Below are 27,598 nucleotides of genomic sequence, written 5' to 3'. Positions count from 1 at the left end.
CCACTAAGCTAAATACATAAACGGCTCCGGAATCCCGACGGAATTACTCCCAAAATGTAATCGTTTCTTCCTTGGGTCATGCCTGACATTCGCTGAAAATTTCAGCGAAATTCATTCATTACTTTTTGAGTTATCTTGCTAACAAACAGACAGACAAACAGACAGACAGACAGACAAACATACGCCGGTCCCCGATAAAAACATAACCTCCTTGGCGGAGGTAACTATGCATGGTAGGGCTACATTACAGCGAATAGCAATATCAATTCAGTCAATGGCCTAAAAAAACAATGCTGTATAATACAAACCATGACCGTACCATAACTATGTAAGGACTGGGCCGTTCACACCAAGAACGATAACGATAACGATAACTATAACCATAACGATAAAAGCGTCCACACTGGCCAACGATAAGAAAAGTTTCTCCTCATGTTAATGAATGTGATGGCTAGAATATTATGGGTTCTGATTGGCTGTTAGCTTTTTATCGTTCTCAAAATCGCTCTGAAAGTGATCAACAACGATATCGTTCTTCATGTCGTTATCGTTATAGTTCATGTGTGAACGTTGTCATTCATATTAATGGGAGCGATATTTATTTATAGTTATCGTTATCGTTATCGTTCTTGGTGTGAACGGGCCTTAAGACCAACACCAGAAACATTTACAGTAGCCTACCATGATCCATGATCTTAACTTCCAGTAAAGAATTGCCTACATAATCTCGCACCTTTTTGACATAGATATATATTTACTGTACATTTAAATCGTCTGATTTACGACTGAAGACACTTGAACATCAGACCGTAGTCCTACATTACTGATCCCTGCTGTTGTCTTTAGACTTCAGACACCTGTGGGTGTGTATGATATGAATGTGGGTGTGTTTGGGAGAATTTGTGCGGCCGAAGAATATTACACTGGAGTACAGAACAAACAGTTCATTTAAAAAACGACAAATCTCTCATCTTACCCATCCTTAAATGGTAGACAACTGGATCCTAATCAGCTGTGGGTGTGTTTTGGGCGTAACATCTTTTTTTTTTTATTTAAGATTATTTTTTGGGCTTTTTTTGCCTTTATTTGGACAGGACAGTAGAGAGAATGACAGGAAGTGAGTGGGAGAGAGAGTCGGGGTGGGATCTGGAAAGGACCACGGGGCGGGAATCGAACCCGGGTCGCCAGCGTACGGTGCAGGTGCCCCAGCCAGTTGCGCCACTGCCGGGGCCTAGGGGCGTAACATCTTTTAAACTGAGAGTGACATCTGTCATTCCCTTTAACAGAAAGCAGCGCAACTTCAAACAGCACATATTTGGACACTCAGCCGCGCATTTGAAGGAATCCGCTTGCATATGAGACTGTGTGTGGAACACAGGAATTCCACTACACCTTGATTTACTAAAACCTGTTTGTGACTAGCAGAATATAGCCTACATGTAGCTGCGCTCGCCTATTGTTTGAACTCATAGGCAAAATGGAAGTAACTTCAACATGGACTCATACAGTAGTCAACGACAAAATGGTTATCCTGCATATAGCAGTCATATAGGGGTCACCAAAGGTCACCATAGGTCATGTGCACCCTGCGTGGACCCACAGAATCCTGGAATGGCACAACAGAGCCCTTCAATGGATGGATTGGGCAATTTCCAGGTGGAAGATCTATGACGGAGGATTTCCTTATCAATCAGATGAGGTCTCTGACTCCTGTGTACTTCTCTACTACCCAGTACCGAGCAGAGATGGGTCCGGTCTATAGAGTGTACACAGGTTGGAGTAGTTGACAGGTTTGACAGACATGTTGATTAGCTTTTGATTCATAGAAAAGAGCTGCGTACACATTTAACACCCACACACATGATGTACTTCACATTTCATTTAATATCAGAATAATGACACAACACAAACATGTATATTAAATATCTTCCTTGTCATATGGCAATAAAACCTTACATTTTGTGAGAAAAGAGTAAGCAACAACAATCAGTCTGTTTTAATCACTACATTTACACATATTTGCATAAGTACATCAGTCTGAATCACTACACACATTAATTCATATAAGCATAACTTCACACATAAACATACTGTATATTGGCAAGGCAAATTATGTGAATCCTTTGGAATTATCCAGTTTTCTGCTGAAATTGGTCATACAATGTGCTCTGATCTTGATCTAAGTGCTGCTGGAAAATGTAAGTGAACCCTTTGAATGTATTACCGGTTGAACCTATTTGGCAGTAAATGGCTCAAGCGAGTGCTTCTAGTAACTGAATCAGATCTGCCCAATGTTCAGGGGGTATTTGAGGTCATTCTTCCTCCAGTTCAGCCATAATCTTGTGACACTCTGTGAATAGCTTTGCTATCAAACGATGCAGAGCAGGAGGAGGACTGAGTACCACGGTCACCCCCAACAATAAACTGCTTCCCTGCTGCCATCAGGGAGACGCTACCGCCTGCTGATTTCCATCTGCAAGATAGGAAACAATAACCAACAGGTTTCCTCATGGTCTATATTGTCATAACAAATGCTTCTGTTCCCCACACACAGCTAACACTGCTAGTGCTATTAGTCCTGACCTGTATTAGACCTGTCCAATAACAGACGTAGGAAAGACAAAGGAACAAGAACCATACTGGTAGCTCCTAACCATATTTCTAAACATTTGGATGAATCACAAACCAATTCTAAGACTTCAAAGTAACACAATCAGTCAATCAATCCTTCATAAGTACTTACTCTAGGTGCTGTAAATTATTCTGTGGGTTCCTCTGAAGAGCAGAGAGGGGCTCAACATCTGAGTCCTGCAGCTCATTGCAACTCAGGTTCAGCTGTCTGAGACTTGAGCCTGAACTGAGGGCTGAAGCCAGAGAGGAACAACTTTTCTCTGTCAGATTACAGTCACACAGCCTGGAAGAAAAAATAAGATACATACATCTGAACATTTAACACCAAATACTCACATAAAACACACACACAACAAAGGAAAACTCTGGCTTCACTTTTGTGTGTAATCAAGGGAAAACAGCATTTTTGCATTGTGACATGTTGCTCCCTCGTTTGTTTGAAATCTCTCATTCACCACCTGGAATGCAAGTATTTTTAAAAACTAAGGGGGGTAAATATCTGTTTAAAATACGTATCCCGTGATCTCAGATTTTGCCGTCGGAGTTGTACAAGATATTGACAGCGCATTTCAGGTTTAACTGTTGACCCCTGTCCTTTCATTGGACTTTTTGGCATTCCTTCAGAGGACTTCCCGTTACAAAAGTCACAACTAAAATGTATAGCCTACTCCTCCCTTTTAGCTCGGCGACTCGTTCTTTTAAATTGGAAGAATGACAAGCCCCCTTCTTTTGGCAGATGGGTCTGTGATGTCATGTTTTTTCTTAAGGTAGAAAAAATCAGATACACACTGAATGGATCAATGGGGAAGTTTGATGTTGTATGGCAACCTTTTATCTCACATGTGGAGCAACTTACAATGCACCTTGGCTCTGAATAGCGATTGTACAAGATGACTACTACTATGTGGACTTTCTCTGTGTACTGTATGATTTTTTATTTTATTTTATTTTTTGTTTGTTTGTTTGTGGAGTTTTTTGTCTCAAGTGTTAACTGTATTTGTGTATTATTTTATTTGTGTAAATCACAATAAAAAACATTGACCAAAAAAAGATATTGACAGCGCAATAATTAAAAACATTATCTGTTTAAACACGTCCCGTAGTACGTCCCAATGGAGCAAACTATCAGAGCATTCTGACTAGAATTGATACGATGATGTCAGGCTAGGGTAGGCTACAAGGGTTTAAAGTACAAAAACGACAACATTTAAGACCTACAGTGGTGTCAAATGGTACAAGTGGTGTTGACTTGTTGCATGCACATTGTATTTGCCAGCCCATAGAGCCCCACTGTAGACCCCGAAATCAAGTGCACCAAGTTTATGTTAGAAATGTATACAACAATTGGGTTCTATGGAGCTGTTTATTTGTTTCTGATTGGCCGAGAGACGTTCCATGAGTTGAAATATCCCACGATAATCAACTCGGACTTTTCACAGCTAATAATAAATCACTCCGCGATACAATGTACTGTAAGTTAAGGTAAGGTAAAATGTATTTGTATAGCGCATTTAACGTGCACAGAGTGCAACCCAAAGTGCGTTACATAAAGACAGAGACAGTGCCGAACGGAGTGGCGTAGTCGCCAGCGTAGGCTACCCGTGACAACACATGAACAAACAAATTTACAAAATAACAATGACACAAGACAAAAACATGACAAGGTAACATAACAAAGACAAGACATGTCAGATGGAGTGGCGTAATCGCCAGCGTACCCATCTAACAGTAGACAAAACAGACAGACTCGTGATCGTGGGTTGTTGCTGGATATTGCCACAGGTGTTGTTACCTACGGCCGAACAGCACCCGTGGGAATATCCAGCAACAACCCACTCCCACTCGTGCTATATTGCTTAAGTATAGCATGGCATATATAAACTACCAGATGCTAACTTGCATAATTAACTCATAATTAACATAACATAACCATTACCACCTAGTATACTGGCAATATTTCAGAAAGTGTTTGACCAATTTGTACTGGAAAGGTTGTGGGGGCTAATGAAAATGCTGAACAAAATCAATTTTCAAAATTCAAAATGGACATTTTAAAACAGATTTGGATTAATCTTGGCAGATTTTAATTAATTTGAAGTAGGTTCTGAGGTTATTGAAATGCTTAGTTGACTAATATTTCAGAACCAAGAGAGCTCAAAGTCAGTGGTGTGAATGTTGAGATGTAAAAATGTTTCTTGAGATGCTTTTATCTGCTATTATGTAAAGCACATTGAATGACCTCTGTGTATGAAATACGCTATATAAATAAACTTGACCTGACTTGACTTTTTGTCTTTATTTGTTTGGCTGAAAAAGAAAGTCATGGACATGTGTCTTTGCTGCTGGTTACCGCTGCTGGTAGAAGAGTTGGACTCAAACACGCAACTCACAGCAACACAGAATGGGATGGGATTGTGCTAACCACACACACACACACACACACACACACACACACACACACACACACTAATTGTATACTCACTGTAGTGTCTCCAGTTTACAGAGTGGATTTCCTAATGCAGCACTAAGAAGTGTCACACCCGAGTCTTGCAGATAATTACTACTCAGCTCCAGCTGTCTGAGACTTGAGCCTGAACTGAGGACTGAAGCCAGAGAGGAACAGCTTTTCTCTGTCAGCTTACACCAACACAACCTGGAAGAAACATTAAGATACATCTGAACATTCACCACTCAGATAAACACAAAACACAAAACACACACACACACACCCCACTGAGCAAAAAGTGGTCCAAAATATGTCCAGAAGACGTGGTCGCCGAACTCCAGAAGACGTCTTCAGAGTAGCCAGAATGAAAGTTTTTATGATGTCTTTTCTGGATGTTCTATAGATGTCTTATTTGGGTGTTACATAGACGTCATTAGAAGACGTCTGAAAGACTTAATCATTGAACATTCACCTGACACACATGACATCTGAAGCCTTGTTAGTGCTGTAGTTACTGTGTCAGAGTCATAATCTAAAGGTTGATCCTTACACGTGTGATGCGGTTTTATCAACTGTAATGATAAACCATGATTATCGTAGTTACCCCCAAAAACCAATCATGGTTAATTTTTTGGGTCGGTTCATTGGATAAATGCATTCCCCATTCCCAGGAGGCTTTGCTTTGTGTTAATTTAAGAACAAACAAACACATTAATCTTTTTTTTTGGACCATGAAAGTTCAGTAATGTCATTTAACAACTAATTCTAGCTGCCAAATAGACTTCTAGATTATGGCCTGGGAGAACGTCTTTTTGCAACTAATTTCGGTTGTTTACAGACCACCCGAACGGGGTCAGGCTGGACTATTGTCTCAATGTCATTTGTTACCTAATTCTAGCTGTCAAATAGACATCCAGATCAGGGCTTGGCAGAAAATCTATTTGCAACTAATTTTGGCTGTCTATAGACGTCCCGAATGGGGTCAGACTGGACTATTGTCCCAATGTCACTTATTAACTGATTCTGGCTGTCAAATAGACGTCCAGATTATGACCTCGCAGAACGTCTATTTGCAACTAATGCTGGTTGTCTATAGACGTCCTGAACCGGGTGAGGATGGACTATTTTCCCAGTGTCACTTATCAACTCATTTTGACTTTAAAATAGACGTCCAGATCACAGCCTGGACAGACCATTGTGATATCAACTTGTTTTGGACGTCCATAGACACACACACACACACACACACACACACACACACCCTCACTCAGACAGACTGTGACGGAGTGCTGGTTGAGTATGCGCTCTGACTGCCATACCAGTCAGCCTGGCTCTTTGCCACTGCGGTCAAGGTGCACATTTAGTACCCAGGAGACCCAGGATTGGGACAAGGTGGGGTCACCGCTCTCTCCATTGTGGCTACATTGTCAATTCTACCTTTGAGTTGGAAGTTTGAGACTGAGATGTAATTTCAATCGATTTCGAATTAAAATTGTGGCACCCCTATTGTATACTCACCCTAATGTCTCCAGTTTGCTGAGTGGATTTTGTAAAGCAGCACTAAGAAGTTTCACTCCTGAGTCCTGCAGCTCATTGTCACTCAGGTGCAGCTGTCTGAGACTTGAGCCTGAACTGAGGACTGAAGCCAGAGAGGAACAGCTTTTGTTCATCAGGTTGCAGTTCCACAGCCTGTAGGAAACATCAACATACAGTACATCAGAACATTAAACCCTCAGATACACACAAACAAACACACCTCGCCACATACTGTACACACTCACTCATTCTGACACACAGAAACATTCACGGAGGACAGGACAGCCACACCCACATACACACACATTTGATTTCTTTATTTGAATCTGCCAATCAAATTTCTTAACAGAAAGGATTAAAACATTCTCAGATAATACAGCTTTGACATTCAAGGGTATAAAGCATCACCTATGCCACACAGCACACACACATACAGTAACACATACACACACACACACACACACACACACACACACACACACACACACACACACAAAGGGACTTAGGAGCTACAGTACTTTTAGGCTTAAAATGCTTCGTGAATTACTTTTAGTGAAAAAAATTAGGAGTCCTAAAGTTAGCAGTGGCACGGCCATTATTTTTAGGAGTTTCTTCTAAATTCGCCAGTTAGGAGCTACTTTTAGCCTTAACATTCTTTGTGTACGGGCCCTGGTGTGCAAACATTGTCAAACAAACGGATTAGCTAGTCAGGTAGAACTTTGTGGAATTTGGGCATAAGTGTGACATAAGGTACTAATGCAATTTTTTTGCATAAATTGATAGTTTAGGGGGTGTCCTTTCAGAATCTGATGGGTGCCGCTCCGGCACCCTTGAGCATTTTCTTTAAAATTACATCATCTGCCACACCCCTTTTTTATCATAGAAAGTCGTCTGAATATACATTAACATATAAACCCATCATGTATGGTATCAAATTAAAGCTCTTCTCATGCAGGAATCAGCTTTGACCATCAAAAAGATGAAAAAAAATAGTTCAGGTCCCTTCAGAGAACAAAATACCATTTGCAAAGTGACCTTTAAGGTCAGATTACGTTCCTTTTTGCCGCATAATAGCTGACTCTAAATCATGTCATATTTTGGTATTAAATTGAATAAATGATGGAACTGCCATTTAGCCTAATACAGTGATTCTTAACCACAGGGCCGTGGCCCAGACTTACGGTGATTCTTAACCAGAGGGCCGCAAGACATGTTCAGTGTTGCACCTGTTGGCCGCAAGGGCCGCGGTACTGGGTAGATTATCAAAGGAAGACATCAGAGATATGCAATGCATGAGACAAATTCCATGCATCAGAGGTGGAAAAGTCCAGCTTCAGAAAGTAAAAGTCCTACCACAACCACTTACTCAAACCAGCTGATTCTATTTAACACAACTCTTCAGCCAGGTCAAGCAGCTAATTGATGAGATCACCTGTTAAGTGCACAGGTAGAACCAATACATGATTGGACTTTTACTTTCTGAAGCTGGAGTTTTCCACCTCTGCCATTCACCTTGTGGATATCCGTATCGAGGATATGTACTGCAAATGCTGCTAGCTACGTTAGCACATTGTCGTTATACCTATGCACTCACAAGAATCCTTACAAAACTGCTGGGATTCTGACACTACACATTTCACTAAAGGGGAGACTTGCCCAACGTGTTAGAATGAATGGATGGCCAGAAGTTCATCGCCAGAAAGCTACCATTAAGTGAATCCAGCCATGTCTAAAAACAAATACCGTTAACGTAACGTAATGAAATTGCACTTGTGAAATGTCTACCAATAAATACAAAAACGTGCGCTTTTTGGATGTGAATGATGAATATTAAATGGGCCCCGGGCCACTTTCTACTACAGTATAACAAATTGGGCCTCAAGGTTGAAAAGGTTAAGAACCCCTGGCCTAATACATACAGGAATACAATCATTCAATAGTAATTCATTTTATTGTGAATATTATAGCAAGTCTGATGTACCCTTGTTAGTTAGCATGTTAGTTATAATTCCCCCCCCCCCCCCAGAATTACAGAAAACAATATTTTTCATCCTATCATTTTTTAATGCTTTAAGAATAGACACCAAACGGGGTAAAGACAGCTGTCTTCTCTTGAAAGTAACCCATGTCAGGTCCAAAGTGGGGAACAGCTGTGCCTTGCCCAGTGCATGAAGCGCCTCCTCTATCCGTGGAAGTGGGTATGCATCTTTGCACATGACCATGTTCAGCTTTCTGTAGTCACAACAAAAGCACACACTCCCGTCTTTTTTTCGCACAATGACCACTGGCGATGCCCAGGGGCTGCTACTCTCTTTGCCCCACTATGTCCTGTACATGTCGCTTGAACTTTTGATCGGGTGGGTGTCACCAGTTTATATGTTATGTCATGTGTCACTGTAGTTGTGTAGCCATAGTCATTGTCGTGGCTTGAGAAGACATCCCCGTAGCTTTTCAACAGTGCACTAAGCTTTACATGCTGTGCCGAGTTAAGCTCTCCTGCAGCTACCTGTACTGGAAGAGGCATACATTGGTGTCCATCTTCGGTAGCCTGCACACTGTTCAACATGCAATACCCCATCCATTTCATCAAACCCCACCACCTCTTTTGGACAGATCCTCTGTGACTTGGACACAACAGCTACCCTGGCCCTGGATATTAGTTTTATGGCCTTCTCACAGGTATTCATAACCCCGACAGGGACTTTTCCACCTGCTGCCTTTCCGAGTATGTTGGCAACCAGAAGCCCCTTCTGGATGCTGATCTTTGGAGTGGCTTCCACCAGGAATGGCATTCCACTGTTGGAGGCACCAGCCTTCAATCACCTTCTTACTGTGTGGTGGGATGGTGATCACTTCTCTGCCAGCCACCTTGACAAACCCAATTTTGCCATCTGAATCCAATAATTCCACCTCATTCTTGACCCTAGCCAACACACGACGGACACTTGCCTCTGGTGGAGCAGCCTTTTCATCCTCATTGCATCCACACCCAGCAGAGAGGTCACTAGATCTTTGATGATGTTCATCCCCATAATGCCAGGGAGCCCATTTTTACATCTTTACAACATCCAGATGGGTGTCTCTCAGTATGAAGATGCACCGCCGCTAAAGAGTGGTTCCAAAACACTCAACATCTGCTTCAAGACAACCAAGGACCGGCATGTTCAGTCCATAGGCTCCACCCAATGGGTGGACTTTAGCTGTTCCTCCCCAAAGTGTTCTCTAAAGTGAGACTCTTTGATGGTGGTGACCTCAAACCCAGTGTCCCAAAGGCAGCTTGTCTTCACTCCAGAGATCATCAGGTCAACCGTCCAGCAGTGACCAAATGCATTTTGTTTCAGGAACTGGTCGACTTCAGTGTCAACATAGTCCGCCAGCCCACTCCTGATCATTGATTAACCAGGGGGCCTTGGTTCGCTCTCTGGTGGAGTATTCTGTGCACTGTCTGCCTCTCCTGGAGCATGTCTTTGCCGGGTGACTTGGCCATGACTGTTGACTGGTGTGACCGGACTCTTCACATGTGTAGCAGATGTACTGCCCTTCCTGGACTCTTAATGGCTCTCTCTTTGGGTCACGAGGTGGTCGTCTGCTTCAGGGATCCATTGCAAAGGTGATGAGCAGTGTGCAAATAAAAATTCGACTTTCAGTGGAGGATACTGATGACAGCAAGGGAGAAATGTCTGATTGAATGAATGTTCTTTGGAGGAGACATTTGATGTTTGTGATGTGTACAAGGCCAGCCTGGCAACATGTTCTTGATAAAGTTGCTTTCAGAAATCTGTAATAAAGTACTACTTTGTTGTCTATTTGATTAATTGGTGAGGGTTGATACAATTTGTTGCTCAGCCTACCATTTCAGAGGTGTGACCGTACCAGATTTTACAGTTATTATGTTCTCTGGAGGGATAATTTTTAGCATTTTTTAAATTGACATCATTGATTTGTGTTTGAGAAGAGCTTTCATTTGATACCATACATGATGGGTTTTATACAGTAATGTGAGTCTAGTTCTTTTTTTTTTGGTCAACAAAAGGGGGCGTGGCAGATTATGTCATTAAAAACTTTTTTTTTTCATCTTTTTGATGGTCAAAGCTGATTCCTGCATGAGAAGAGCTTTAATTTGATACCATACATGATGGGTTTATATGTTAATGTATATTTAGACGACTTTCTATGGTCAAAAAGGGGTGTGGCAGATGATGTCATTTTAAGGAAAATGCTCAAGGGTGCCGGAGCGGCACCCGTCAGATTCTGAGTCTACACCCCCTAAACGATCAGATTATGCAAAAAAATTGCATTAGTACCTTATGTCACACCTATCCTGGGGTTCTACCTGACTATAGGCTATTTGGGGAAAATCAAACTACCACTCTCAAATGGATGTAGCAGAGATAAGAAATACTCTCTCACACAACATGTTGTGATTGATTGGCGTTGCCAACATTTAGACAGATCAAACTAGGATGACTTGCCAAAATATGTTGGGAACCCCTGTAGGCTATATGGCAAATAGCTACTCTGCTAGTCACATGTTGGTTTTAGTAAAGCAAATATTAGTGGAATCAACTGTCAAAATTGTCACAGTGTCGTAGACTGTCAAAATACTGACCCACTGTTTGCAGTTGTGCTGCTTGCTCTTAAAGGGACACTTCACCGATTAGCATTAAGCTTTGCATCATTCCCTCAGTTTGCCTTGAGATGGGAGAAATACAGATTTCAATGTTGGACTTCCGGCTTTCAATGATGTAAAAATCATCATTTTACATCATTGAAAGCAGGAAGTCCTATTCATGGGTTTCATTGAAATCCATATTTCTCCCATCTCAAGGCAAACTGAGGGAATGATGCACGACCATTCAAAAACATGACTGGTTTTCTAAAGATACAAAGCTTAATGCTAATCGGTGAAGTGTCCCTTTAAAGAGAATGTCACTGTTCATAATGAGTCACTCTCTCATTGGTTTAAATAACGTCACACACATGGCTGATTAAGAAACATAAGCCGTTTTCAGACAGACGTGCATTTCCACAATCTTCACAGACTTTCTACGGTAGGGTTTCATACATGTATGAATTCATATGGATTCATTTCATTCTGAATTCATATGTCCATATATCTACTACCGGGACTTTTCCTGCTGCTGACCTAGTAATTTTGCCTTAATGGTGGCGCCACAGCTGCTACTGTATGTGAATGCAATTGCGGAAAAATTCCGCACTTGTCAGTGATGATCGAGGTAAGTAAGTATTACGTGTATTTAAAGGGCCCTAATGTCACTGAACAGTTCCATCTCTCTAAGACACTGCAGGCCACGCAGCAAGGCTATAGCAACTCTTTCGAATCCTCCATACTCCCGGTGTAAAAACTACACTATTCCGCTGTTAGGCATGAACAGCTGACAGCACGGCCGCATTTATAAGGCGTCATTATTTTCCCAGCGAACCAAAGCCCAATTGACGGAAATTCTCAATTAGATGTGGCCGTATATATATTCTGCATATATGCTTCATGTCTGAATGTCCGCTACCATCAGAAATGCGGCAAGCAATTATCGCAGAATGTGCGGAAAACCTGTCTGAAAACGGCTATTAGTACAACCCTGTTGAACAATGCGACTAGCCTCTGATCACAAAATCACTCCGTTAAGTTAGCGCATGTGGACCGGACATGCCTAAAGTAGAGCTCAGACCAAAGATTACCCAATGTTCTAAAACCTTGCAACTGTGATTAAACATGTTGAATGCTCTGCGACGGCTTGCAACTACAGTATGTGCAACATGTAATTCACACCACTGCAACTCAGTCTCGTTGTGTTGCGAATATTTGGTGTGAATTGGGCTTTAAATGTCTTTGACAATTACGTCTCTGACCAAGCATTTCAGATTGCTAAAATAGAGCCCAAAGACGAAAAACACACACACACACACACACACACACACACACACACACACACAGAAACTCACACACACAGTTATGGATAATAATTGTACACTGACTTTAGTGTCTCCAGTTTACAGAGTGGATTTCTTAATGCAGCACTAAGATATTTCACTCCTGAGTCCTGTAGCTTATTGGTACTCAGGTCCAGCTGTCTGAGACTTGAGGCTGAACTGAGGACTGAAGCCAGAAAGGAACAGCTGTACTCTGTCAGGTTACACCTATACAGCCTGGAGGAAACATTAAGAACAGAACATTCAACACTCAGATAATCACATACTGTAATACACACACAGATAGACACAAACCTACACACACAGCCGACCCCACTCTCACTCACTCACACGCAGGCACGCACACAGAGTTTTGAATAATGATTGTATACTCACACTAATGTCTCCAGTTTACAGAGTGGACTTCCAAGTGTAGCACTAAGATGTTTCACTCCTGAGTCCAGCTGATTATTGCTACTGAGGTCCAGCTGTCTGAGACTTGAGCCTGAACTGAAGACTGAAGCCAGAGAGGAACAGCTGTTCTCTGTCAGATTACAGCAACACAACCTGGAAGAAACATTAAGATACATCTGAACATTCACCACTCAGATAAACACAAAACACACACACACACACACCCCACTGAGCAAAACATTCAACTCTCAGATGCACACTAACACACACACACACACACACACATACAGTACACACAAGCGCACACACACACTTACACATGTGCCCCCCCCCCCCCACACACACACACACACAGAGTTATGGATAAAATGTGTATACTCACACTAATATCTCCAGTTTACAGAGTGGACTTCCTAATGAAGCACTAAGATGTTTCACTCCTGAGTCCAGCTGATTATTGTAACTCAGGTCCAGCTGTCTGAGACTTGAGCCTGAACTGAGGACTGAAGCCAGAGAGGAACAGCTTTTCTCTGTCAGCTTACAGTCTCGCAGTCTGGAGAAAACATTAAGATAACATCAAAACATTCAACACTCCAAACCTTCAACCCCCTGGATAATAATTGTATACTCACTGTAGTGTCTCCAGTTTACAGAGTGGATTTTCTAAAGCAGCACTAAGAAGTGTCACTCCTGAGTCTTGCAGTTCATTCTTGCTCAGGTTCAGCTGTCTGAGACTTGAGCCTGAACTGAGGGCTGAAGCCAGAGAGGAACAACTCTTCTCTGTCAGGTTACAGTAATGCAGTCTGGAGGAGACATTAAGACACATATGAATACTGAACGCTCAGATACACACATAAAAGACACGCACAAACACTGATTCGCTGTTTCTCCTTGAGTTTCCAAGTTAACATGTACTATGCGACTTCAATCGGAGCTGCCAAGACACTTAAAAAACTTTTCACAGACAAACATGTCTCACGCTTGCCATTTTCTGAAACTTGGCAGCCCTGCTACGTGTACACTCACACACAAATACTGCTACACTCCATGTACATGTGAGACATTTGAGAGAGTATCGTGTTGTGTGTGAGTGAACAGTTGTGTATGTAAGAGTATAGCAATGTGTGTGAAAGGATATAGTTGCACATATGAGAGAATTCAGCGTCAGTGAGCTTCCAGCGTCAGTTCAAGCAGGCCAAGTAGTCAGCGTCAGCGCATCAGCTCTTCAACTCCCATCGCTTCTAAATGGCTACATACACTCCACCAAGGAGGTTATGTTTTCATCAGGGTTTGTTTTGTCTGTTTCTTTGTCTGTTTGTTAGCAAGATAACTCAAAAAAAGTTATGGATGGATTTCGATTACATTTTCAGAGAAGGTCTGGAATGACCCAAGGAAGAAACTTTTACATTTTGGGAGTGATCCGTATCACCGTCTGGATCCAGGAAGCGTTTATGTTTTTCACTTGGCAGTGTAATGGAATGGTATGGCCATGTGATGGTGCTCTGAATAGTTATAGTTAAAATGTATGACAACCAAGGAAGAAGTAGGATAATAATAAAAGTGATCTACTTGCATCCTGATTGTTGTGTCCTTAATTATGTAGTTAGAGGAACAATAGGCCTACATGGTGTCAGAAGACAGAAGACAGTCTAGAGGCACAGATAACGCGAGTCAGCGAAAGCTAACAAGCAAGCGACTAGCAGAAAGCATGCAGTATGGACAACATAGCCTATTCACCATCACACCACCGGGACCGTTCCACTTCGAACTAAGCTCGTGGCCCAAATGGATAAAAACATTCGAACGCTTCAGGTATGATATAAACAGAAGGCGAATACCAGGTGAATTCTCTCATTTACACAATGGGTGTTAAGGCTGACAATATCCTCTTTTTGATCCTGTAAGGGAAATATGGTCTCTGCACTTATCCAAGTCTGTGAATTAATGAAACAGTGAAACACACACAGCGAGGTGAAGCATACACTAACCCGGAGCAGTGAGCTGCCTGCCACAGCGGCGCTCTGGGAGCAGTGAGGTGTTAGGTGCCTTGCTCAAGGGCACTTCAGCCGTGGATATGGACATGGGAGAGCAGTGCTCAACCACTCCCCACACCCACAATTTTTCCTACTGGTCGGGGATCCAACCGGCAACCCTTTGGTTACCAGCCTGGAGCCCTAACTATGGGGCTGTAGGCCACGGCTGCCCCACACAAGCTAGTTAATTAGCTTAATTACCACACACACACACACACACACACACACACACACACTCACATACAGTTGTATACTCACTTTAGTGTCTCCAGTTTACAGAGTGGATTTCCTAATGCAGCACTAAGAAATTTCACTCCTGAGTCTTGCAGGTAATTATTACTCAGCTCCAGCTGTCTGAGACTTGAGCCTGAACTGAGGGCTGAAGCCAGAGAGGAACAACTTTTCTCTGTCAGGTTACAGCAACGCAGCCTGTAGGAAATTCATATGATCAGAACAGATAACATTGTACACACATACAAACATACATACGCACACACACACACGTCACTTGGGAGCATTGGCTCGATTGTCTAGCCTGGCTATCACCAGACTAAGCTCAATCTTTTTAGATTGAACATTTGTCTGGGGAGTCTGCACTGTATTTCTACTCCACAAGAGGCGTAATTAATGGGCATAGCTAAAATGACTCTGTAATATTTGGCTGCACCTCATGGATAAGCCAGTTTGTGATTGGTTCCAGCAAACGTAGACAGGAAGGAAAGATTCACTAGTTTGCCCGTTGGATTGCTTAAAGGAATACGCCACCCAAAAATGAAATTAAGCTAGTCTCGGTCACCCCCAGAGTTAGAACAGTGAAAAAAACCCGGTTAAAATCCGTCCGGGCATTCTCCTGCTTTGGGAGCAGCGATTTTAGCTTTAGCTTAGCACAGTTGCTGTAGATGAAGGGTGTCAGTGAGCACGTCCTCCAAAAAAGTGACCGAGACGTCTACATTTTTTTCTAAATATATCTTGGGAGCCGTGTGTTCAAAACGAGTACAAATCATAATGCAAAATCGAACGAGACTATTACCTGGGCAGATCTTTACTTGGAACTATATTCAGCCTCATCGCCGACGAAGCACCCCTAGCTAGGCGCAAAGTTCTCACGTAGCAGTCTTGTAAACTCCCAACTTCTAGATTCGACTGGAACTTCACAGATGGGATTCAAGTGGTGCTACGTGAGAACTTTGCGCCTAGCTAGCGGTGCTTCGTCGGCGATGAGGCTGAATATAGTTCCAAGTAAAGATCTGCCCAGGTAATAGTCTCGTTCGATTTTGCATTATGATTTGTACTCGTTTTGAACACATGGCTCCCAAGATATATTTAGAAAAAAATGTAGACGTCTCGGTCACTTTTTTGGAGGACGTGCTCACTGACACCCTTCATCTACAGCAACTGTGCTAAGCTAAAGCTAAAATCGCTGCTCCCAAAGCAGGAGAATGCCCGGACGGATTTTAACCGGGTTTTTTTCACTGTTCTAACTCTGGGGGTGACCGAGACTAGCTTAATTTCATTTTTGGGTGGCGTATTCCTTTAAAGAGGAATAATGCAGGATTGGCGATTTCATCTCTGGTTTCGGTTTCGTTTTTCGTTTTCACTCGTTTTATGCTTGCATATTTCTCTGCAGAGCTTCCCCGACAGCTTTAGCGTGTATATTTATACATATATGGCTATATATAAATATATAAATTGCAAGCGTGGTTCTTCTTGTTCCTTTCGCATCTCTGACTGCAGACAGTGGGATGTAAACAGCAGACGATCATTTATCAGAAAGTTGCAAGGTTGTAATAGCGGAGAGGGACACTAGGGGCAGGAGGAAATATGACTGTTTTCGATAAAACTGGTCAGTCAAGCAAAACATTGATTTCTAAGCGATTTTATGACTATGAAAAAGTTGCATAGGGTCTCTTTAAAGGGATATTCCACCATTTGGGAATTACACCATTTTCCACCTCCCCTTGAGTTAAAAATTCATTTTGACCTTTCTCCAGTTCATCCAGCTGTTCTCTGAGTCTGGCGATACCAGTTTTAGCTCCAGCTTAGCATAGATCATTGAATTTGATTAGACCGTTAGCATCACGTTTAAAAGTGACTAAAAGTCTGTTTGTTGGCAAGATAACTCAACACGTAAGGAATGGATTTCGATGAGATTTTCAGGGAAGGTCGGACATGACCCAAGGAAGAAACAATTACATTTTGGGACTGATCCGTAATTCCGTCGGGATTCAGCGTTTATGTATTTAGCTTGGTGGTGTAATGGCATGGTATGGCCACGTGGTGGCGATCTGAATAGTTTAGGTCCAAATGTATGACAACCTAGGAAGAACAATAAAGGCGGAGGTAGCTGCGCTCTCTGAGTGCTTTTCTAGTTCCATCTATTCTAGAGCTAAAAGTGGTATCGCCAGACTCAGAGAACAGCTGGATAAACTGGAGAAAGGTAAAAATTGTTTAACTTGTTCAATTGTTTAACTCAAGGGGAGGTGGAAAATGAAAGCAAATCCTCAAATGGTGGAATATCGCTTTATAGTGAGTGCAGAGAATGGAAGTTTGGCTTGGTAGCTGGCCATGTTCCTGGGATGCCAATAGTGGAGGTCATGTGAGTGATGTTATCCGCTAACACCCCCTATGAATGAATGAGGGGTAATTTAGAGCTGAGAGCTAATAGTGAAATGGAGGAGCAGGAGAGGAGGTGGGAGGCTTTGCAACTCTAGCATGACGTAAAATAGCCTGACTACGTCATCCTCAAGTCTGAAATTAATCCATTCAGCTATGGGCTGTGTTTCAACCGATACAGGACGGGGGGGGGGTGGCTCTGCACTCATTGGATAGACCTAACCAAACAGAGCAACAAAATAGCTCATAACGTAGGCTATATCTTCTGGTCTTTTTTGAAAGTTATTGCACTGTCAGTATTATCTTGTACAACACCTGATAGCGAAATCTAAGACAATGAAATATGTAGCAGGGTAGGCTATTTGGAAAACATTTCCCCTCCTTTGTTTTTAAAAATAATTCCTTCAAACTGTACAGACATGCAATGAACAGCTGGGGATGGGTGTCATTAACCCAACGAGCAAACAGACATTTCAAACAAACCGAAATTTTCCCACATATCCATGTTGGTCTAAGTGTTCCGAAATAGTTGTGTGAATCCTGATAAAACCTTTGTTTTCATGTAAGCTAAACGAAAGGGCAAACTGCATTGAAAAATATGCATTCATAGCCATAGCGTTTCTGTTGCAATCTAAATAAACCTGAGTGAACATCACTGTTGTTCATCTGTCCATCATCGCCTAAGGCCCGCCCTGACAATTTGATTGGTATGGTCAGCTCTGGGTCGAACATACTGTAGTTCCGCCCCAACGGAGCAATGCCAGACAGAACTTACCGCTGGAAAATGATGTAGGCGGGGCTAAAGTACGGCTGCACCCAGGCTAGACGAAAGGGGGGTTTTCAATCAATCCAATGGGCTCCTCCCGAACTTTGTTTAGAAAACATAATTTCACTAGTTCGCCCATCGGATTGCTGAAAATGAGTGCAGAGAATGGCAAGCTTGACTTGGTATAGAAGGACATGGTCCTGGGATGCCAAACGCCAACTGCAAGGCTGCAATAGCAGATAGTTTACTCACACGTACACAGATTTTCACTCACCACTACATCCATACACATCCACACACTCATTTCCACCAACATCCACTCATTTGCACACATGCACTCTCTCTTCACCTTACATCCATTCTTCTGAACTCTACTCCTGTATTTCCACCTTTACACCTACAGCCAGAAGCCCTATTGTATTCCCTAGACACTTTTTCTAGTTATCCATAAATGTATGCATTGACATTGCATCTGGTAGCATTCCTTAGCATGTTTGCTAACCATCAACATCAACCTCACAACATTTTTCAACATTTTGTTATTTATAGACTTTGATTATTTACTTACTGGGCTGATCTGGATGCCTTGACCACAGGCATCAGACGCAACAGACACGCCTCTGATCTGGAGTATTTCTGCAGGTCAAACTCATCCAGCTCCTGTTCGGAGGTCATCAGCACAAAGACCACAGCTGACCACTGGGCAGGGGAGAGTTTGGCTTCATCTAGACCTCCTGGGCTCAGGTACCTTTGGATTTCCTCCACAAGGGACTGGTCATTCAGCTCATTCAGACAGTGGAACAGATTGATGCATTTCTGTGAGGAGGGTTTCTTCCTGATCTTCTGCTTGATATACTGGACACTTTTCTCTGTGCTCTGTGATTGGCTGGCTGTTAGTGGCAGTAGATCTTTTAGGAGATTCTGATTGGACTCCAGTGAGAGGCCCAGAAGGAAGCGGAGGAATAGGTCCAGGTGTCCATTCTTGCTCTGTAAGGCGAGATCCACTGCACTTTTGTGCAGGTCATACAAATAGTCTGAAACAGGTCTGAAAACCTGAGTATATTTGGATCTGGAGCTGACTGGATTTAAAACATTTTTCTTCTGGGTGATGAGAGTGAGGTGCGCATATAAAGCAGCAAGATGCTCCTGGATGCTGAGATGCACAAAGCAGAACACCTTCCCCTGGTACAGCCCAGCCTCCTCTCTGAAGATCTGGGTACACACTCCTGAGTACACTGATGCTTCTGTGATGTCAATGCCACACTCTCCCAGGTCTTTCTCATAGAAGATCAGATTGCCCTTCTCCAGCTGTTGAAATGCAAGTTTCCCCAGTTTGACAATCATCTCTTCATCTGTCTCTCCTCTGTATGTGTACTTCTGTTTGATATCTGTCTGAATGATCAGGAAGTGTGTGTACATTTCAGTCAGAGTCTTGGGGATCTCTCCTCTCTCTGTTGAACACAACATTCTCTCCAGAACAGTAGCTGCAATCCAACAGAATACTGGGATGTAGCACATGATGTAAAGGCTCCTGGATGACTCCAGGTAGCTGACGATCCTGTAAGCCAGGTTCTCATCACTGACTCTTTTCCTAAAATACTCTTCCTTCTGGGGGTTGTTGAAGCCTCGTACTTCTGTCACCTGGTCCACACACTCAGGAGGGATCTGATTGGCTGCTGCTGGTCTGGAGGTGATCCAGATGAGAGCAGAAGGAAGCAGATTCCTCTTGATGAGGTTTGTCAGCAGAACAGACACTGATGTTGGTTCTGTTACATCACAACACCTCTGGTTGGAGTGAAAATCAAGAGGAATCCGACACTCATCCAGACCATCAAAGATGAACAACAATTTGAACTTTTCATCAGTGAAGATACTGAAATCTTTACTGTCGATAAAAAAGTTTTGAAGAAGCTCCACCAGACTGAATTTCTTCTCCTTCATCAGGTTCAGCTCCCGGAATGGAAGAGGAAAGATGAAGTGGACATCCTGATTGGCTTTTCCTTCAGCCCAGTCCAGAATGAACTTCTGCACAGAGACAGTTTTTCCAATGCCAGACACTCCCTGTGTCAGCACAGTTCTTATGTCTTTGTCTTGTCCATTTAAGGGTTTGAAGATGTCATTACATTTGATTGGTGTATCGTATGTTTCTGATTTCTTGGACGCCATCTCGATCTGTCTGACCTCGTGTTCAGCACTGACCTCTCCACTTCCCCCCTCTGTGATGTGGAGCTCTGTGTAGATCTCATTGAGGAGTGTGGGGTTTTCCTGCCTAGAGATTCCCTCAGATAAACACTGAAACTTCTTTTGCAGAAGGGATTTGTGACTCTGTGTGTTTGTACGTTGATGTCTGTGAGATAAGCAGAGACAGAGAGTTTCAAAGTGGTATTCTACATTCATGCTTTGGACTGCATTACCTCTTTCAAGCACTGATGGTCACATATCTCTTTAAAGTCTAGTCTACTTAGCAATGTGGTTGAAATATGCAAAAACACCATGTTTACTCTTAAAATCTGCCGTTCTTAAGATAAACAACTCCAGTTATAAATAGCTATTGTGTGGTAACACTTTCTATGAACCCAGTATTCATAAAGCGTTATAAATACATTAATAAATGCTTATAAACCCTTATAAACTATTGTCATTAGTATAACTATAGTTATGCATACTGTACATGACTGCTTTCAAATAGCATTATAATGTTATAGTATCAGCCTTTACAGCTTGTGAAGTGAAGTGATCTCTCAATAATATTAATTATTACATCTTTGCAATTGCATTATTATCAATAGAACATTTCAGCTGGGCATGGCAACTTAACTAACATGCTATTGGGTGGCAAGAACAACATATTCTCAGACGGTCCTGAATGGCATCACTATTAAACTAACCCATGTCGATTTAACCAAGATAGAAAAAAAATATTTTGATATCATGATCTTGTTTATATGTATGTGTTAGAGGTTGCTGCTGTTTGTTAATTTATAGCTGGGCTACAATCATCTGCTAACTGGCATACACATAGGGCTGGCTATAAGATACTTCCAGATGGTAGAATGCTATTGTTTAACAACATTCTAAACTCGCCTATAACTCAACAAAACTTAATAATGCTAGAAAATAGCAGCCCCAAACTGTTACCAAGATCACCTACTGTATAATATCTTGGGTTAGACTCTCAAACAGTGTGCCAGACAAAACATTGAAAGCATGTACATGTACACCCACACACCCACACACACTGTATGCCAATGAACATTCCTTATAGGCATGGCAGCCATTTAGGATGTGTGACAGTGTTTCGGTGATATGTTCTGAGGTGTGATGCAAGCAATCAGGGACCTGAGTTGTGGGAAACCAGATGTAGAAGTTGAGTCTGGTAGGGAAGACTTGTAGCCAATGTCCTCACTGAATGCAGTGTTCTTGTAATCTGGGTATACCCTGCTGCCTTGCGTGCAATTTAAAGGGAAACTATGCATTGGCGATTTCATTGCCGGTTTTGCTCTCGCTTTTCGTTTTCGCTCGTTTTATGCTTGCATATTTCTCTGCAGAGCTTCCCCTACAGCTTTAGCGTGTATATTTTACAAAACTCCTCAATCGGTCAATCTGCCGTGCCTTTTCATGACACTTCACATGACACTTCCTGGAGTAGAATGGGTGCGTGCCCGAGGGCTCCTGAAATTGCAAGCGTGGTTCTACCGCTACAGACCACTAGGGCGGCCGAAAAAAACATTGTTCGACCCGTAATGACTCATTTAATCATAACAGTATGGAATGAATTGACTAACTGAAAAACGTTGCATTTACCTTTAATTCACGCTGCTAAAAAGCCTTACCCTGGAAATTCGGAGTTCTCGCGAGAGCACAATTTGAATTGTGGCAATGAGCAGTGATGCACGTTACTTTTACCCCAGGCATCGGAGGAAACTAATCACATCGGTGTGTCTGATATAGGCGGGCCAGAGGCAAGCTAAACTGATGATAACAGCGCTGCAACGTTCAAAGTCAGTAAACATTGGTCATAGTGTTATCCAATTGCGTCGAAGTCCGGAATCAGACAAGGTAAACATTGGTCGTAGTGTTTTGATGAATTAGGAATATTCTTTTAGTCTTCAACAGAAGGTTCTTGCAGTCACTTAGAGGTTCTGACCAAACTCATGACACCGTAGTGGCCATATGGCTTTGGGTGGATATGTGACTCACTGGTCAGTAGTGGGGTCTCCTCCTCCAAATACTACTGGATGATTCATGGACTGGCCACTCTTCATGGACACACCGCTGGGCACAGGGAAGTCTGGCCTATTCTGCTGAAGTGGCCTTAGAGAAATGTAAATGACAGTCACAGGTTTGCCTTCAGGTTTACCAACACTCTATACTCACAACACACATTTTAACCATCAAACAAGCTGTTTAAAACAAACTGGTCAACCAGCAAACCACCTTAAGCTGGTCAGGCTGTTTTTTTCAGCAGGGATTTATTTATGTCCACATGAAGAAAATGGTACAGGGACACAAATATTAAGGATGCAGTAGAATACATACGCAAAGTCATGGACCAGTGGCATGCAGCAGGTCTTCACAATATTACTTAAGAAGCACAATACTCAGTTCTTAAGGGTAAAAGTAAGAATATCTCCGCCATATGTGGCAGCTGCCTATAATAGCAGAGATGGCCCAGTACTTTGCTAGCTGTTTGACCCTCTTGCTGGCCATCCCATGTTGTTGCAGTCCTCTCACTACCAACCTACACAGAAACACAGCATGTCTCACACAGGCATGCATACACCCACACACAGACTTTCACACGATCATAGACACACACTCACGCAACCATAGACACAGTATACGCATATTTGTCACTCAATCACTTCCTCACAACACACACACACATTTGAATTCTTTATTTGAATCCACTAATCATATTTCTAACCACACACACAAACTACACAAACTCTCTCTCTCTTGCTCTCTCTCTCTCTCTCTCTCTCTCTCTCTCTCTCTCCCACACACACACAGTTTGATGAATTTGGCATATTCTTTTAGTCTTCAACAGAAGGTTCTTGCAGTCACTTAGAGATCAATACAATGTTCTGATCAAGTTCATGACACCGTAGTGGCCATATGGCTTTGGGTGGATATGTGACTCACTGGTCAGTAGTGGGGTCTCCTCCTCCAAATACTACTGGATGATTCATGGACTGGTCACTCTTCATGGACACACCGCTGGGCAAAGGCAAGTCTGGCCTATTCTGCTGAAGTGGCCTTAGAGAAATGTACAGATGACAGTCACAAGTTTGCCTTCTGATTGACCACGCTCACAACACACACACACACACACACACTCACACACAAATACATACAAATAAACATTAAATCATAAATACACTATATGCATGTTTGTCACTCACTTTCTCACAACACACAGACACAGACACACACATGCATTTGAATTCTTTATTTGAATCCACTAATCATATTTCTAACCACACACACAAACTACACACTCTCTCTTGCTCTCTCTCTCTGTCTCGTGCGCACACACACACACACACACACACACACACACACACAGATTTGATGAATTTGGCATATTATTTTAGTCTTCAACAGAAGGTTCTTGCAGTCACTTAGAGATCAATACAATGTTCTGACCAAACTCATGACACCGTAGTGGCCATATGGCTTTGGGTGGATATGTGACTCACTGGTCAGTAGTGGGGTCTCCTCCTCCAAATACTACTGGATGATTCATGGACTGGTCACTCTTGATGGACACACCGCTGGCTACAGGGGGGTCTGACCTCTTCTGCTGAAGTGGCCTTAGAGAAATGTAAATGACAGTCACAGGTTTGCATACACACACACACACACACACACACACACACACACACACACACACACTCCTCACCCTCTAGATCCATGTTGAGTGGGTTCCTCTGGGAGATTCATGTTGGAGGCAGCACCTTCTTCCTCAGAAGATATTCTAGAGATCAAGATCTACTGGTGCCATCAGCTGCCTCTGTGTTTGAGCAAATATATATTCACATTGACTTTACATACAAGCACATAATAGTTGTAAAACTTCACCTTAGAATAGAATAGAATATATATTTTTTTTAATCCTGTGAGGGAAATTCAGTTCTCTGCATTTAACCGAATTAGTGAACACACACAGCACACAGTGAACACACAGTGAGGTGAATGACACACTAACCCAGAGCAGTGAGCTGCCTGCCCAACCAGCAGAGCAGTGAGGGGTTAGGTGCCTTGCTCAAGGGCACTTCAGCCATGGACTGGTTGGGGATCGAACCGGCAACCCTCCGGTTATGAGCCCGAAGCCCTGACTAGGCCACGGCTGCCCCACAAAATAAAGGGCCATTCATTCCAAGAACAATAACAATATTGTCATCACTAATATGAATGACATGCGTTCACACATAAACTTTAACTATAACAACATGAAGAACAATTATTGGGGATAACTCTGAGCAATTCTGAGAACAATAAAAAGCTAATACCATTTAGAACCCATCACATTTAGCCATCTTATTCATCAACACAGGGAGAGACTGTGCTTATCGTTCTTGGTGTGAATGGCCCTTAATACACTTACTACATAATACACTGGACACTTGTGTGTGTGTGTGTGTGTGTGTGTGTGTGTGTGTGTGTGTGTGTGTGTGTGTGTGTGTCTGTGTGTGTGTCTGTGTGTGTTTTGGAATATCTGGTTGAGAAGGTGGTGGCAGTTTACAGTAAATATTCTCTGGGTCAGATAAGTGACAGATTAGATCTAAACTTTAGCTATTGACATCTCATAACTATGTAGGCTACTATACGGACTAAGACCAACAGTTTTCAGAAACATTTACCACATCCTTAATCTGATCTACCAACATCCAGTAAAGCATACATCATACATCATACCTTACTGTATTCAATCTGTATGTATTGTTGAATGAACAAATGAAGAACTCTTTTCCAAAAAGCTACAAATCTATTTTTGGACTTTTTAGTAGATCATGTTATATAATTTATCATTTAATTGAATGTATTCCAGATAATAATAAAACAATAAAACAACAATAAAAGTGCAGTTGTGTTGAGTTGAGCTGATAAATCAAATTAACAATAACCCAATTACAGTTCCATTGAAATGTGAAAAACAAAGTTGAAAATAATACATACATAAAATGCATTAAAATTGTGACTATTGCGTTTTGAAAAAGAGCTCTTCAAATAAACATCTCTTTTGCATGTGAAGATAGGCCTACTTGAAACTTGAACAACAAACCATAGTCCTGTATTACTGATCCCTGCTGTTGTCTTTAGACGAAAGCTGCAGCTCAGAGCGTTTCCAGTCTGTTTCCACATAAGATACATAACACTTCTAGAAACCTCTACACACCTGTCATATGAGCAGACACAGCAGCCAGACGGCTCCTCTTTCTTTCTTTTACTTTCATGTCATTGGCTTTTAGTCTGAGAGTGTGGGTGTGTATGACCTGAGTGTGTGGGTGTGTATGACCTGAGTGTGTGGGTGTGTTTGATGTGAGCGTTTGGGTGTATGGTGAGAGTTTGGTTTTATATAAATATGAGACAAATAAATATGAGTCTAAAAGGGGCTTGGCCACGGATGCTTTTAAAGCCAGTTTGTACACTTTTGAAATTAGACGTAGACCTTCAGACAGATCGAGAAGGGTCCAGCTGCAGCATTGACGGTCACGCCTTTGGACAGATCTGGTTGTAGGTTAAAACCTCTAATAAGGATTCTCAGTATTTTGCTATTACAATGGAAATTCTATTATTAGTGTGTTGAAATAAAACACGATTAGCACATACTGTACATAAGGTACTACACAGGACACTTTACTTGTTTTCAGTGTGTGTGCCTGGGAGGGTATCTGTGTGAGCAGTTCATGTTTCAGGCTGTGTTGTCATGAACACAAAGCTGCTCAGGGCTCCTGCTCCTCCCTTGTACTGTAGCTTCACAAGTGGCGGTGTGAGAAATGAACCAATGACGTCAACACATATCCAGAAATCATTGTGTGTGTGTGTGTGTACGCAGGTACGCAGCAATCATTGTTTACTGTAAATAGCCACAGATAGTTTGTTTTAAGTGGTACAAAATGGCGAATCATCCACACAAGACAGAGGCACTCACAATGTGTAATGTGCATGTGTGCGTGCATGCGTACGTGCCTGCCTCCCTGCGTATGTGTGTGTGTGTGTGTATGTGTGTGTGTGTGTGTGTGTGTGTGTAATACAAAACAATTAGGGGCATTTAAAATACTCTTTAGTATAGTGTGTGTGGCCATGAGGTCCAGACTCCATCAAAGCCAGTTTCACCCCTGTTGTCCAGTCATTCCTCTGACTCTAATACATCTGTACTTTCAGATGTATTAGTCTAGATTAGATTACGACACTAGCACAGGCTGACATTTAATATGCATTACACTTGAGCATTCAGAAAAATTATATTGTTTCTATTAGAGATGATACAGCTTGTAGCAAAACATGAACTTATTCTAAGGTCTGCATTCTGACCAGGGGTGTGTGATTGGGACTTTGTCCAGTCCACATTCGTCGTGATTTTGGGTACACTGTTCAAAAGGGTTGTTCATCTGTTTCTTAATGTGATGGAAAACATTATTATCATTGTTGTATGTGTGCTTGCAAGTTGCTGTAGACATAAAGTGACCCTTGACCGCCGACACCTAAATCTGCAGACACAAAATGTCCTAGTCAAGTTCACACCAAGAAAAGTTCAGTGTGCAGATTTCAAAATTTAAAGAGGAACTCACTGCAAGAAGTGTCTGGTAAACAGCTGTTGTAACCACTGATTGTATACTGTAACTGATGAGCCACACTCCGCTGAATAAAAAGACTTGCGCAGCGAGGAGAAAGTCAGAGACTGCTTTGCAGAAAGGAGAATTCTCCTTTCTGGGCACTCTCTCCTCTCTGCCAAGAGTAAACGTACTACGTGTTGTGGTTCTTGTGACTTACTATCGGGAAGATTTTCCTGACACTTAATCAGCCATCATGGGTGTGTTTTGGGCGTTCGGTAGGAGTAGGCTTCACTCAAGAGTTATAATATTTTTAGAGTGCTGACCAAATTATAAGCTACAATTGAAAAACAGGAAAAAAGGCTGCACTATGCATAAATAATCACCATTATTCCACAGACGCTTTTCGGTGTTCTGCCTTCCTCAGTGTGTATGTATGTGTTTTGGG

The 27,598-nt window shown here is 42.2% G+C and overlaps 1 protein-coding gene across 3 annotated transcripts; it reads right to left on the bottom strand.

Moving 5' to 3' along the window:
* Positions 1 to 1,864: 1,864 nt before the first annotated feature.
* On the bottom strand, positions 1,865 to 25,863 carry LOC134095340 (NACHT, LRR and PYD domains-containing protein 3-like). 3 transcript variants are annotated; one of them, XM_062548800.1, is made up of 15 exons: positions 25,773 to 25,863; positions 24,276 to 24,386; positions 24,073 to 24,186; positions 23,516 to 23,629; positions 22,571 to 22,684; positions 18,939 to 20,717; positions 15,250 to 15,420; positions 13,591 to 13,761; positions 13,341 to 13,511; positions 12,941 to 13,111; positions 12,611 to 12,781; positions 6,596 to 6,766; positions 5,114 to 5,284; positions 2,744 to 2,914; positions 1,865 to 2,473 (listed from the first exon to the last, which is right to left on the bottom strand). In XM_062548800.1, exons 2-15 carry the CDS (start codon positions 24,314 to 24,316, stop codon positions 2,329 to 2,331), a joined length of 3,675 nt encoding a protein of 1,224 aa, XP_062404784.1. In that variant the 5' UTR covers positions 24,317 to 24,386; positions 25,773 to 25,863; the 3' UTR covers positions 1,865 to 2,328. The 3 variants fall into 3 exon arrangements, with proteins under 3 accessions (XP_062404784.1, XP_062404783.1, XP_062404782.1); XM_062548799.1 differs by lacking the exon at positions 25,773 to 25,863 and adding an exon at positions 25,659 to 25,762; XM_062548798.1 differs by lacking the exon at positions 25,773 to 25,863 and having other exon boundaries at positions 24,276 to 24,750.
* Positions 25,864 to 27,598: the final 1,735 nt, after the last annotated feature.

This window comes from Sardina pilchardus, chromosome 11, assembly GCF_963854185.1.
Source record: "Sardina pilchardus chromosome 11, fSarPil1.1, whole genome shotgun sequence".
NCBI classification, from domain to species: domain Eukaryota; kingdom Metazoa; phylum Chordata; class Actinopteri; order Clupeiformes; family Clupeidae; genus Sardina; species Sardina pilchardus.
Note: the sequence above shows the minus strand (reverse complement) of the source record. Positions and strands in the feature narration are given on the sequence as shown.

What these genes read in the sequence shown, in the direction of transcription:
- LOC134095340 (XM_062548800.1), bottom strand. Translation starts at nt 24,316, where the DNA reads ATGAATCTCCCAGAGGAACCCACTCAACATGGATCTAGAGG. An exon ending in ACTCAACATGGATCTAGAGG is followed by an intron (nt 24,187 to 24,275) that starts GTGAGGAGTGTG and finishes CATTTCTCTAAG; the next exon opens with GCCACTTCAGCAGAAGAGGT. An exon ending in TGTAAACTGGAGACACTACA is followed by an intron (nt 2,915 to 5,113) that starts GTGAGTATACAA and finishes TTTTTCTTCCAG; the next exon opens with GCTGTGTGACTGTAATCTGA.